General features: G+C 48.7%; 2 protein-coding genes across 4 annotated transcripts in view; one reads left to right on the forward strand and one right to left on the reverse strand.

Annotated features, from left to right (window-relative positions):
* Positions 1-14891, forward strand: part of PC (pyruvate carboxylase) — a 473075-nt gene that overhangs the window by 361202 nt on the left and 96982 nt on the right. The gene's annotated exons all lie outside the window — the stretch shown is intronic.
* Positions 7198-14891, reverse strand: part of LRFN4 (leucine rich repeat and fibronectin type III domain containing 4) — a 28832-nt gene continuing 21138 nt past the window's right edge. Inside the window, exon 3 of the mRNA XM_048512936.1 lies at positions 7198-8702. Within this exon, the coding sequence (XP_048368893.1) occupies positions 8003-8702 (700 nt within the window). The 3' untranslated portion in view covers positions 7198-8002. The remainder of the gene's footprint in view (positions 8703-14891) is intronic.

A 14891-nucleotide genomic window follows, 5' to 3' on the forward strand; every position in this document is an offset into this window, starting at 1 on the left:
TGTATTTGCTGGAGAATTTATTATCTGGATCCAGCTCATCTGGACTCCTGGGTCTCCCCCACCCTCATTTCTGGGAGCAGAATAGCATCCTAGGCCTGCCGAGAGAGCGTGAGCCATGCTGCGTAGGTTGTGGGGGAGATTTAAAGCAGAGGAGCAGCAGGCGGGAATTGGGGTGCAAAACCTTTCCCCCACTTGCTCCTCCAGAGAGCCAGTGTGGTGTCGTGGTTAAGAGCAGGTGAATTCTAATCTGGAGAACCGGGTTTGATTCCCCCGCTCTGCCACTTGAGCTGTGGTGAACCAGATTAGCTTGTGCACTCCAACACACACCAGGTGGGTGACCTTGGGCTAGTCACAGTTCTTCGGAGCTCTCCCAGTCCCACCCACCTCTCAGGGTATTTGTTGGGGGTGGGAAGGGAAAGGAGATTGTAAATCCCTTTGAGACTCCTTACAGGAGAGAAAGGGGGGGGGATATAAATCCAAACTCTTCTTCTTTTTCTCCAAACTCCCCACACACACACACACACAAGATTGTAGTGGTTCAGAGGCACTTACCTGTCATCTCCTCCTAATGTTTTTGACCAAGGGAGTCTTGAAGTGGTCCTCTGCAAGCCCCGTTTGCAATGAATGGGGGCCGCACAAAGGCATGGCTGAACTTAGGTCTGCCAACCTCCAGGTGGGGCCTGGAGATCTCCTGGAATTACAAGTGCGCTACTGACTACAGAGATCCGTTCCCCTGGGGGAAATGGTTGTTTTGGAGGGTAGACTGAAAGGCATTATGCCTGACTGAGGCCTCTTCCCTGTCCTTAGGCTCCACCCCCAAATCACCAGGGATTTCTCAACCCAGGGTGTATACCCTGGTGCAGATGTCACTACTTCCCTGCTCTGCAGCACGTAACGGCCCCTCAGATACCTGCCTCTGGCTATCAGCTCTTGGGGAATACAAGGTTAAAAGATAGTAATTTGGAATCCAGGATTTAGGGCTGTTAGGGGTCTCTCCAGGAACGGATTCAGGTGCAAAGAATCTCGTTGGATCATGAGGAACTTCACTAACTGGAGTCAGTGAACCTAGCTTCAACTGAGTTGAGCTTATAAAGAGGAGTTCCTTACACTTGGATGTGATGTCCATACAGTTGCTTTGGACCAGCTCATTGGGTTAAGAAAAATGATTTCGGCACTGCTAGTCCTCCCTGAGGATTTGTTCCAGCTAGAAAAAGGTTTGTGGGTAGTACGGCATGTTTCCATCCTCCACATCCCTTTTCCCTTTTAAAGATCTGGGTTTTTTCCCCCCCTGAAGTTTGTGAGCTGTTGGATCACCTTTCCCCAAGGGCAGAAGAAACTTACGCATAGCTTATGTTTCCTAGCTTGCCTTCCAAGGGTTTTCTCTCCTGCCGCCACTGCGGATCACACAGCCTGGCCCTCTTATGCATTTATGTCTTTCCTTTCTCCCCAGTGGGGATCCAAAGCAGCTGGCATTGTTCTCCTTTCCACCATGTTATCCTCACATCAGCCCTGCATGGTAGGTCACACTGAGAGCATGCGACAGGCCCAAGAGAACCCAGCATGCTTCTGTGGCAGAGTGGGGAATTTGAACCCGGGTCTCGCAGATCCAACACCTTTACCACTCCACCACGAGTCACCTGGAAGTTCTGACAAGTGGCATGTACAGTTTGTTTGGTTTGTACCGGCTGATGCGTGCAGGGGAGGGGTGACCTGCCTTTGGGGCTGGGGAAGGGGGCTGATCCTGCCCTCCAGCTCTAGGCTCCTAGAATCCAGCAGCCGTCACCCACTCTCCCCAAATTGGCATCTCCAGCTTGGCAAGGAGAACTGGAGCAAGAAAGAGGAAAGCCAAAGGTTTCTACCCTGTCATATGGTATCAAAGTCAATTATCTCTTGGGCGTGTTAAGGCCGGGTGACCGCAGCAGCCTTCTGGTGAGGCTGTGACCCCAGCCCAGGGCTCTTTGCCAGACTCCTGTGTTCCCAGGAGGTGTGGTGTTTTCTCACCATGTTAGTTTCAATCTCAGGCTTAGGGTCAAGCAAATTCTGGGCAGGTGGGAGCCGGCATCTGCTGCAGAAATGGACTCACTAAACACCCTGGTTTTGCTTGTGCCTGTGTGTTTTGCTCACAATTCACAGCTGGCTTGTCATGACCCAGAAGGATTTTCAAAGCAAGGGATGGTCAGAGGTGGTTTGCCATTGCCTGCCTCTGCATCCCGCCCCTTGGAGTATTCCTTGGAGGTCTCCCATCCAAGTACTAGCCAGGGTGGAGACTAGGAGTGTGAGACTGACCCAAAGTCACCTGGCAAGTTTCCACCACAGATTGGGGATTGGGACCTTGGCTGGTTTTGCCCAGCCCCTGAGCAACATGAACACGAAAACCTGTTGGCTGGCAGCCCTTTTCAACCCCCAAAATTTACAGTTTTCATTGTTCTGAGATTATGGTGACCTTGGTCACTCCGCTTCTGATTGCGGTTACCAGTACTGAGTTGGGAAATTCCTGGGAGGTTGGGGTGAAGCCTGGAGCCAGTTGGCCTTGGAGAGGGGAAAGACCTTCCCAGCAGAGTATAAAGATCACTTGTCATTCTGGGAGACCTCCAGATCCCACCTGGAGACTGGCAACCATATTAACACAAGAAGCAGCCATTCAGGAGCTCCAGTCTATTTTGTTTCTGCATCTCCACAACAGAAGACCAGCACCCCTCAGCTCTGAAGGAGGCTGGAAAGGGCTTCGAAATCTCCGCCTCCGTCCTTTGTGATAACCTTTAACTCTTTATTCCTCAACCCCAACCATCCCAGTTTCTTTCCCCCCAATTTGCTTTTCTTTCCCTCATGCTCTCGGTTCTCTCTCCCCATGTCAATTGTATTTTATTGTGAGCTGTGTTTATTTTTGCTTATGAAACGCTTCAGAGCACCCTATGTATTGATGGCACCCTGGGAATAATAACTGTATTTTGAAAAGTGCAAGTTATATGTGGTTGTCTAAACACTGCTGATCATCTACCCACTGCAAGTTGAACTGTTAACGCGTGACCGCTTTCTGTCCGTCCCAACATATTCCAGCATTCTTTGCAGTGGAAGGCCGCGTTTGGGCGCAGTCTCTCTCTTTCCCCTCATTTTCTAAGAACATAGAAAAGCCCTGCTGAATCAGACCAATATCCACCTTGTCCAGAATCCTTTTACCAATCAAAGACTAGCTCAGATAGCTGCTGCGGGTTTTCTGGGCTATGTGGCCATGGTCTGATAGTTTGTGCTCCTAACATTTCACCTGCATCTAAGGGAGGCTGTATAATGTTCAAGAGGCAAGGTCATGGTGTGAACAAAGCATACAACAGCCAGCCAATGGAGTCTGACCGTGAAAGGCTTTAAAGGCATTTTAACTAGAAAGCTCAGATGCTTCAGGGTGATCACAACACCAATAGCCTTTCCATGCTCTTGTTCCCCCAACAATTATATTATCCCAAGGTACTCTGCCACTCATCACACAGGATTCATTTAGCCATCATGGTGACAGTCATATATAGATTAGCCTCCTCTGTGAATTTGTCTCTCCTCCTTTAAGACTATCTGAGTGCCCAAGCAGAAACATTTTCCTCATGTACACCTGCTGGTACTTGTGCCTGTCTGGTTAGAGCCTCAGTTTACAATTAGAAGAAGAGGAGGAGGAGGACGACTTTGGATTTATATCCCCCCTTTCTCTCCTGTAAGGAGACTCAAAGGGGCTTATAATCTCCTTTCCCTCCTTCCCAACAACAAACACCCTGTGAGGTGGGTGGGGCTGAGAGAGCTCCAAAGAACTGTGAGTAGCCCAAGGTCACCCAGCTGTCATGTGTTGGAGTGCACAAGCTAATCTGGTTCACCAGAGAAGCCTCCACAGCTCAAGTGGCAAGAGCAGGGGAATCAAACCTGGTTCTCCAGATTAGAGTTCACCTGCTCTTAACCACTACACCACGGCTCTCAGACTACTTCTGGCTGTCTTCCTTGCAATTTAAAAATTACAGTCCATCCCACAAGCATGTCGAGGGAGCAGGGATTAATGTCTTTGGTTGTAGATTGAGGATGTGTTTAAAAGATGGTAGCCCAAATGCTGAGGAAAATTTTGGCTGCCCTTTGTACACTGACCTGATAAGCACAGCATTTCAAAGAGCTGTAAGCATGCATGAGAAAAATGCCATGTGCATACACATGTATGAGCCTTCAGGTCATAATCAACCTATGGCGACCCCAGCAAGGGTCTTTCAAGGCAAGTGAGAGGCAGAGGTGGTTTGCCATTTCCTTCCTCCGCAGAACCTTCCTTGGTAGTCTCCCAATCCTGCTTAGCTTCTGAAACCTGACTAGGTAGGGCTAACCATATCACCTTTCCTCCCCGTGTCTGGTTAGACCAGGGGTAGGGAACCTGCGGCTCTCCAGATGTTCAGGAACTACAATTCCCATCAGCCCCTACCAGCATGGCCAATTGGCCATGCTGGTAGGGGCTGATGGGAATTGTAGTTCCTGAACATCTGGAGAGCCGCAGGTTCCCTACCCCTGGGTTAGACTCTAAGTCAGGGGTCCCCAAGGGCACCATGGTGCCCTCAGACACCTTTGCTGACATCAATTAATGTTTTTAGAAAGTGGGTAGGGCCAGGTAGGCTCCTGCCCATTTGGACTCCTAATTGCCCATCTGAGATCTGAGCAGCTGTGCAGATTAAAACATTTTAGCGACAGCTGCCACTGCAGCGTTGGTTTTATTCCTTCTCTGACTCCTCTTTCCTAGGACGTTGTTCAAATGTGCTCCATGTGGCGTAGTGGTTAAGAGTGGCGGACTCTAATCTGGAGAACCGGAAAGGTGGTCCCCCCTGCCCTAAGGAACGACCATATCTTGTGGCCGTAAATTCCACAAGTTAATTACATGCCGTGAAGAAATCTTCTCCTTTATTTGGCTGTCTTGAGTCTGCTGCCCAGCAGTTTCACTGCTCCAGTCTTTCCGTGCTGATAAACCACAACCAATAAATCAAAACCAATCTCTTTTCAGGCCCTTCTCCCCATGGGAAGACGGTACCTTTTCTTCCTCCCCTCCCCTCCCGCTCAGCGCATGTGTCATGACTAAGAGACTGTAGGCCATTTCTGCTTCCCGCTGGCGTGCAGTAGCAGACACCTCTGATGTGCATGTGTGTGGAAGGGGCTCTTCTGAGGCAACCGACTCCCCGCCTTTGAGCTTTTCCTTCTGGTTCAAAGACCCCGTTTGGCCTGCGGGGAAACGAAGCCAGTGAGCTCATGTGCCCCACTGTGGTATTTTGCTCGCTTTACAAAGCCACTGAAGCGTGGGGGGAAGGGAAGCTGGGGCCTCCACTGCAGGAATCTTGTGATCCTGACAGGATTTCAACTTCTTTTGAGTTTTTTAAATGACAAAATATTTGCAAGCTGGAGGTGTAGGTCACAGGCATGGTGGCACCTATAGAGCTAGGTCTATAGCACCTATACAGCTATAGAGTATAGGTCAAGGCACTGCTGTGAGATCCTGAATTGCAGGCTGTCTGTGATGCCTGGTATGGTATCTCATTTTGTCAGCATTGGTTACCCCTGTGTGTGATGGCCTATAATTTATGACAACGTTGAAGTCTCACTGACAGCTGGCAACCCCTCCCCCCCCAGATTGGAGAGCCAAGCCTTCCATTCTGACCATTCCAAATTTGGAATGTTCCAATTCTACAATGGGGGTTCTGTTAAGACTCATTCGTAGTGTGGTCTCTTTTCCTCAGCAGACAGCATTTTGAAAAGTTTCCCAAACATCTCCCAAAATAACAAGAGCATGATCCTCCAGGAAATTCTCCTGTGCCGTACTCCTGGGTAGTTCCCATTCAGTTTGACAAGGCTGGCTGGGAATTTACCAATGGGATTTGACTCGTGTTGTCCCTTCTGTCATGGAAGCTCGCTGGGTAACTCTGAATCACTCTCTCTCTCAACTAATCTACCTCGGAGAGTTGTTGTTTGGACAAAATCATGGAGACTGAGTTTGGAAGCTGCTTTAGGAACCCATCAAGAGAAGTTATAAATATCTTAAGATAATCAGTGGGAGTGAGCTGTTCTTTTGAATTTGCCATCTCGCGTTCCCAGGCATCTTGGAGGCACTCCAGCACAGAGTCTCATTTTTGCCCGCTTTGTTTCTGACTTGCTAACCCTTTTGCCATCATTATATTCTGACTTGCATCTTGGCTGCCACAAGGGTTAGAATAGCACCTGCATCTTTTAAGACATAACCCTAAGGCTTTGACTGCCCTGCTTCTGTCAACAGGCCTCATGACTGCCAGAAACTACAGATAGCTTTCTTGCATAATCCTCCTCCAGACTCTACTGTGAATATTCATTCAGATGTACAAATCTAAAGGTTGGACCCTCAGATTCCCTCCTGTTCAGCTGAATCCGATGGCTCTCTCCTGCTAACTAAAACAGAAGTCTGGAGACACCTTCAAGACCAACAGCGTTTATTCCAGAGTGACTTCTACTAAGTCTTCCTTCAAGGGAGACAGACTTCCTTCAACAGAGAATGACGTTTTCTGATGGAAACAGGCTTCCCCTGATGGAGAGAAGTCTTTCTTTATTGAAGGGAGATGGTGGCAAGGAATCATAAGACTGACCCCTAAAACTGTGCGTTTGTTAAGTGCTGCCAAGTCTCTTCTGATTTACGGTGACCTTATGAATTAATGGCCTCCACAATGGCCTATCGTTAACAGCCTTGCTTGGCTCTTGCAAGCTGAGGGCCGTAGACTTTGATCGAGCCCATTCATCTATGTTGGGCTTTCCTCTTTTCAGCTGCTCCCTTCAGCTTTCCTGAGAATTATTGTCTTTTCCAGCCAGTCTTGTCTTCTCATAGCGTTTCCAAAGCACAATAGCCTCACTTTAGTCATTTTAGCTTTTAGGGAGTTGTTGAGGCTTCAACCTGAAGGTCGTATTAGGTCTCCTCATACTTCTGACTGTATGAAGTTAGCCATTACAAACACACAAATTAATATTCAGTGCAGAATTCACGGCTCCTTGGGGAAGTTCCACTCCTCAGGGGTGGGGGTTTGCCAGCCCTTCTGACTGGAAACGTTGCCTTTCAAAATATCTGGGTTATAAATCTAAGAGGCTAGGAGGATGAATGAACTGGGGAAGATTAGCATAGCGTTTCCCCCTGCTGAACCACCCAGCAGTAGTAGAATAAATTATGCCCAAATCAAGAAATGTATGCAAATGTGCACAGTTTATGCAGACAGTGGAATTCCTTGGTACAGAATTTGGGTTACCCCAACGTAGAATTCTGATTTGCCTCTCCCCACCCCCCACCACCCGCCCCACTCTTCCAGCCCGATTTTTAGCACAGATTATACACAGCTCTGTCCACAGTACCTGCTTTCCCATCCCATTTGTCAAAACGTTGACAATTCGGGGTTATTTTATTAGTATTCTTTCCTCTCTTTTTTTGGCAAAAGATTAAAATTAAAAAAGACACACCCCTTTCCCTCGACAACAATCAATTTCAGTGTCCGCAACTTTGCCGTTGGTCTTTCTGAAGACATATCCCTGCTCACCAGTCCCAAGGACCACCGCTACGGGAACAGGACGGCTCCCAGCCTTGGCAGCTGAGCAGAACAAAATACGTTCCTGATTGTCCAATCAGAGCAGCTCTCCTTCCGTCACTCCTGAGTGCATATTCCCTCCTTAGGAGAATGTCCGGCACACAGTCTGGCCTGTGTAGGTTTTATCCCAATTGGCACGGGTGCTTCAATCGCATCACGCCTTAGCCCACATCCACAGGCAACACTGCTAGGTCAGATGAGACTCCATGGTACATCCAGTGCATCCCGTCAGAAGTCCCCCCACCTCTGCTGTATCTGTTAGAAGGAATCTTTTCCCCCTCACCCTTCCCAGCACCTTTGCTCATCCTTAGCTGATCCAAACATGGGTTGCAATCTGGCGCACCCTTCCAGCTCCACGGGTTGGATGGCTGGTTCCCCCTTCCCTCTATTCCGGGGAGCCACGCTGCGGGCTATACCACGCTTTCTTCCAGTTCGTCTGTGTTTAAGAAGGGCCCGAGTCTTTTGGCATCCCCCTCGGGGGCTGCTGCGCACTGCACAAGCATCCCGTGCACCGATTGGCTGCGTTTGGTCCACATGAAACTGAGCCGCTTGGCGTAGCTGTAACAGGCATTGGCCGAGATGTCGCCCATGTCCAGGGAGCTGCTGCGCTTGGTCTTGGCGGGGAGAGATGAGCTCCAGGCTGCTCCCCCCATCCCGTTCCCTGTCCTGTGCTCTGGCCCTTCGGACCGAGCAGTCTTGACTCGTACGCGCCGGTGCTTTGGGCCCCGTTCCTTTGGGGGCGTCCGCTGGGGGAGCAGGCCATTGGGGTGCCCGCCATTGGTCTGCGAGTAGACATTGGTGACCTTTGGCAAGCTCCCGTGGGCGCTGCCACAGACCTTGTACCTCACCATCATGACCACTGTGAAAACCAGCAGGGTGACCACAATGATGCCTCCCACAATCACTGTCAGGGTCCCACCCAGGAAGTGGGCGTGTAGAGAGTGGCAGTCCGGATAGGCCTCCCCTGTGGTGAACTGAGTGCAGCCCAGCAAGTGCGTGGCCGCCAGGGATGTGGCCACGTCGTCGAAGATGGCCAAGACGCACAGATCATAATCCACACTGGGCACGAGGTGCTTCAGGACAAACTGGCGGCTGCTGGCAGGGATAATCCTGTTGGGACAGAAAGATGGGATCAGTTGACATCTCCTTACCAATGTATTGCCACTCAACCTCCCTTTGAAATTGCATTTACTCTCTTCTGTGACAGGAGCAGGTTGGGACAAATTGGACCCCCCACCCCTCCAAACAAATTTAAATGTTGGTACATTTTCTCATCCTCCTTGTATCCTATTGTACTTTGAGTGCCTTAACTGGAGCAAGTTAAATGATCAAGGTAAGACACACTTTTCCCTATTTTCACATTTTAGGTACTATAACTTCACTATCATACTACTGTACTTCCCATCAGTTAATTTAGACTCCAGATCCCCAGATGCCACCAACAAGATAGAGCACAATCCCCCTTTCTGTTATCTTCATTCATTGAAAGAAGGGATACACAGATGTCAACTCTTATTACTAAGGGTGTTTACATAATTGGGGCAGTTGTTCTGGGATTTTGGTCCCTTGGCAGGGGGCCTGGTTCCCCTCTGTGGCTGAGCTGTCCCTAGGTAGAAAAATTCTGATACCTTGGAGAAGAAGCAATGTGTTGACAAAGGATGTGGAATTGGTTAGTGTTAATTTAAGCAAGCATATCATACAAATGCACATCTCCCCCACCTCCAAATGTGATAAAGGGTATGTTTAGTTTGGTGAAGAGAAGGTTAAGAGGTGGAATGAAAGCCCTGTTTAGATATTTGAAGGGATGTCATGTGGTGAGGGAGCAAGCTGGTTTTCTGCTCCTCCAGAGACTTGGACCAGGAGAAATGGGTTCAAGGTGAAGGAAAAGAGATTCCACCTAAACATCAGGAAAAACTTCCTGACAGTAAGGGCTGTCCGACAGTGGAATGCACTACTTTGGAGTGTAGTGGAGTCTCCTTCTTTGGAGGTTTTTAAACAGAGGCTGGATGGCCATCTGTCAGGAGTGCTTTGTGTCTTTCTGCATGGCAGAGGGTTGAACTGGATGGCCCTTGGGGTCTCTTCCAACTCTATGATTCTATGATTCAGGAAGCTTTACGGGAAATATCTCTGTTCTCTCTGGGCTTTGGTAGCAATGCAAGTCTTAGAAGCGAACACAGCGTGCACTGAAGCCTCAGAAAAGAGCCAAGGAAGGGTGTGCAACATCAATCCCATTGATTGGCCAGCAATACGGAGCCTCTGGATTGGTCAGGCTTAGCATAGCATTTTTGCCTTTTCCCGGTCAGTTCACGTAGACACACGAAGCTGCCTTCTGCTGAATCAGACCCTTGTCTATCACAGTATTATCCACTCAGATTGGCACCAGCTCTCTGGAGTCTTGGGCTGAGATCTTTCTCGTCACTTGCTACCTGATTCTTTCACCTGGCAATCCTGTGGACTGAACCCGGGACCTTCTGCATGCCTAGCAGATTCTTCTCCACTGAGCCCCCAGCCCCTCCCAGCCGAGCTGTACCTGTCATGCAATGCACTTAACCCCTCAACCTCTCACAGATGAAAATATGGACATGATTATCCACCCCACTGCTCATAGAGCGGATCCTTTTGCAAGCTCAGAGACAGGCACCATTCTGCATTGGGAAAAGCTCTGCTCCACCTGCCCTGTTCTGTATTCATTGACTCGGCAGCTGTCCTCCATCCTTCACTGGTTTCATAACCAAGACAACCCTTTTGGCAGATGAGAAACTAGAAACGCACAATTGTCCCGACGCAGGTTATCAACTGTACAAAATGAACTTCAGTAGGTGCAAAGTGTGCGAAATGCCTGGCTGTACACTTTATAGGGCCCTGACCTGGATCACCAGGGCTAGCCCAATCTGATCAGCACTCAGAAGTTCAGCAAGTTTAGCATTTGAATGGGAAACCTCCAAGGAAGACTAGGGGCATAAAAAACAGAGGCAGGCAATGGCAAATTACTTCTGAACATCTCTTGCCTTGAAAACCCTATGGCAGTGGTTCTCAACCTGTGGGTCGGGACCCCTTTGGGGGTCGAACGACCCTTTCACAGGGATCGCCTAAGACTCTCTGCATCAGTGTTCTCCATCTGTAAAATGGATAAATGTTAGGGTTGGGAGTCACCACAACATGAGGAACTGTATTAAAGGGTTGTGGCATTAGGAAGGTTGAGAACCACTGCCCTATGGGGTACCATCAGTCAGTTGTGACTAGGCAGCCATTTCCACTGCCAGCACCACACTGTGTGGGGCTCTAGAGTTCATGCACATGTGTTTACGTGGGAGTGCCTGTGCTATGCAGATCATGCATCATCACCCCTTCCCGATCAGATATTTAATTTTCAGCCATTCTCAGACATTAACAACACTTGGAAGGGGAAGGGGGAGTGTCCTTCATTTTCATATAACAATTTTTGTGGACCTAAAAACCCTCCCCTTTAGTGGCATCTGCTATGTGGCACATAATCCCCTTTTAAAGTGTGCAGCAAGCTGCACATGGAGCCCCCCCCCGCCCCCCCCACTCTTCAATGCAGTGAGAACCGTCAGCTATGGTTTAAAAGCAAGGCCATGTAAATGTTTGTCTTGTCTGAACACAGTCAGGGCTGACAAGGTGGCCAATTCCACACAGTCATAACTCAAAGGGCCCTGACCCAAATTCTGATCAATCTCACCCCTGGACTAAAAGGGACTGGAGAAAGCAAGAAATAATTTCTAGCTGGAGGCCAGCTGAACACAAGTGGAAGTAGGAAAATACCAGCATCAAACAAAAACTGAACTTTGGGTATTTAGTTAAATACAGCTGCTGGCTATTATTGTCTGTAGATGCAGAGTGGGTGTCCGTCTATCTATAGGGAAATCCTTTGCTTTGGAAAACAGAATGAGAACCAGTTTCATTTCATGCTTGAAGTAAGTTGACCTTGTTAAAACTGTACCTCTTTGGGGACACTCAAACAATTAGAATTCCTAACAGGAGCTACTGGATCCTACCAACCAATCAGCACATTACGGGGTCCAGCTGGCTGCAGGATAAAGATGACATTTAAGAATTCATCTGCCATTTCCTGGGCTGTCTTTGTCCTAGAATGCTCCATTTGGGTCCTGGTTCTGTCCTCAAGGCCTACCTAGTTCTGTCCTCAAGGCAAGCAGAGCACTCTAAAATGAAGACAGTCCAAGAAATGACAGATGAATTCTCAAATATGGTGTCATCTTTATCCTGAACAGGGTATAAGGTTAGCTCTACGATTCCCCACCTTTTGAAAGAAAGGGAAGATGATCCCACCCTTTTCCCCAAGGTCAAAAGTCCCTGCCCCATTCCTGGAAAATTAAACAGGCTCCTTTTTGCATTAGTCAAGTGGATAAGAGAGGGGTGCACCTTCTGGGCTTACAAAGGACTCACAGGTAGGGTTGCCAACTTCCAGGTGGTGGCTGGAGACCTCTCGCTATTACGACTTATCTCCAGGTGACAGAGATCAGTTTCTCTGGAGAAAATGCTTTGGAAGGTGAACTCTACGGCATCATATGTCGCTGAGGACCCTCCCAAACGCCCCCAAAGCTCCACCTCAAAATTCACAGGTATTTCTGAACCCTGAACTGGCACCCCTACCCACAGACCACCAGGAGTACTCTTGTGGATCCCAGGAGTTCCCAGATCAAGAAACCCAATCCTTTTGGAAGGGAGCTGAACTTGACTGTGCAACCATTGCACGTCAGGAACATATTAACGTGCAAAACCAGGGGCAAAACAGGGAGAGCAATTGAAGCAGAGGCCCAGATCGGAATACAGGACTCTCCTTGGTCAGCAGCAGCAGCCAAAGCCCAGCCTTGTAGGCTAATAATTGTCATCAGGGAGCCAGACTTGGGGAACTCGACCTGGCCCTGCAGCCACCACGCCGGTCCTGGAACTATTTCAGCTGTTCGGGTGAAGCAAAGGGAATAGGTCATGCGTGGACCCAAGAGCTGTAAGTGTGTTTTAGGATAGCACCCAGCGTTGCCAACCTTCAGGTGGAGTCTGTAGATCTCCTCCCCTTCTGTGCATGCAGAATAATGCACATTCAATCCACTTTCACAATTGTTTGCAAGTGGATGTTGCTCTTCCGCACAGTAAAATCCAGCCGCAAAGTGCATTGAAAGGGCATTATTCTGTATGTGATCAGTTCCCCTGGGGAAATGGCTACTTTGGCGGGTGGACTCTGTGGCATTCGACCTTGCTGAAGGACTTCACCCTTCCCAACGCCAACCTTCCCCAGGCTCCACCCCCAAATCTTCAGGGACTTTCCAACCCGGAGTTAGCCATTGTAGTTGCACTCAGACTTACTGGGGGCATAATAAATGGGCAAAAACTGACCTCATTTGCCACCTCCACGTGCACACATACATGCCCTAGATCACGGCTCTGAGTCCCAGGTGGAAGGATCCGGCTGCTGGGACTCAGAGGCCCAGCTGTTGCCCCAGCTGCTGCCAGAATCCACTCTAGGGGGAAGGAGGGCATGGGAGAGAACGTGGAAAGGACTCCAGGGGTGGAAAAGTGAGCACAAAGTTCTTTTCTTCATGGAGAAGAGAATCCATGGGAGATTGCGACCATTCACGTGCTGGCCTGTTGGACGTCCATGTGCTATACTCATTTCTTGATCTTTTTGCTTCTAGGATTGCGTTTACTGGTGAATATGCATGTAGCCCACTTCCTACTGCATGTTTGTTTGTTTTGTGGTCAAGTCGCAGCTGGCTTATTCTAACTCTGTAGACGAGTTTTCAAGGCTGGAGACATTCAGGGGTGGTTTGCCAATACCTGCCTCCCCGTCGCAACCCTGTTATTCCTTGGAAGCCTCCCACCCAAATACTTGCCTGGCCTAAAGGTAACCTTCAAGTTTCCATGGCAGAGGGGGGATTCAAACTAGAGTTTTCCAGATCCTAGTTAGATACTTAAACCGCTACACTACATGTTACTTCTGCTAAGATATTGGCCAAATCCGGTTCCAACCCTGCCAATCCCGATGCTGCTTTGGTTGCAAACCCCAACAGGACACGTCCCACTATTTTCTATATTCTGCATTCAGCAGCATGCTTAGAATGCAGAACGAGAGGTTTCTTTAGATAGATTTGGTCTCCCTAAAGCAGGAGTCCCCAGTTGGTGTCTGTGGGGACCATGGCGTTTGCTGACTCCTTTCCTAACACCCAGCAACTGCTTTTAGAAAGTTGGTGGAGCTACATAAAGCTTTTGCCCAGCAGGCCTTCTGATTGGCTGTGCAGATCCTGTTATTAGAGTTGTATATAACCACAATTCCTAACCTTTGGTAGGTGGCTCCTTTTCCTGCAGCCACCATTTTATGGTTGGCTCCACCTACTGTGACAGCCATTTTATTATTTTACTCAGTCCCCTTAGTTAGTATTTCAAAGGTGCCTGTAGGCTCAGAAAGGTTGGAGAACCCAGGCCTAAAGATTTAGCCTTGTTCGAATTTTCAGTTCAAGGGGTCATACAAACCTCTGTAGAACAGAATTATAGAATCATAGAATAGAACCATAAAGTTGGAAGAGACCCCAAGAGCCATCAAGTCCAACCCTCTGCCATGCAGGAAGACACAATCAAAACACTCCTGACAGATGATCATCCAGCCTCTGCTTAAAAACCTCCAAAGAAGGAGACTCCAACACACTCAGTATTCCACTGTCGAATAGGCCTCATTTTCAGGAAGTTCTTCCTGATGTTTAGGTGGAATCTCTTTTCCTGCACCTTGAGTCCATTAGTCCTTGTCCTACCTAGTCTCTGGAGCAGCAGAAAACAAGCTTACTCTCTCTTCAACATGACATCTCTTCAAATATTTATCATGTCACCCCTTAACCTTTTCTTCTCCAGACTACCTAGCTCCCTCAGCCACTCCTCATAGGTCACAGACTCCAAACCATTTACTATTTTGGTCCTCCTCCTCTGGACCCATTCCAGCTTGTCAATATCCTTCTTGAATTGTGGTGCCCAGAACTGGACACAGTATTCCAATGCAGAATAGAGTTATACTGTTACATCCCTTCATTTAGACACTATACTCCTGTTGATGCTGCCCAGAATCGCATCGGCTTTCTTGGCTGTCAGTTTACATTGCTGACTCGTGTTCAGCTTGTGGTCTACTAAGGCTCCCAGATCTCTTTCACACGTACTGCTGTCGCCAGGTGTCCCCCATCCTATATCTGTGCGTTATTTTGTTACTTTTGGCCCAGCTCTATGATCTGTCCAGGTCATTTTGAATTCTGACCATGTCCTCTGGGGTATTGCTACCCC

Source organism: Sphaerodactylus townsendi, linkage group LG01, assembly GCF_021028975.2.
Source record: "Sphaerodactylus townsendi isolate TG3544 linkage group LG01, MPM_Stown_v2.3, whole genome shotgun sequence".
Taxonomy (NCBI): Eukaryota; Metazoa; Chordata; class Lepidosauria; order Squamata; family Sphaerodactylidae; genus Sphaerodactylus; species Sphaerodactylus townsendi.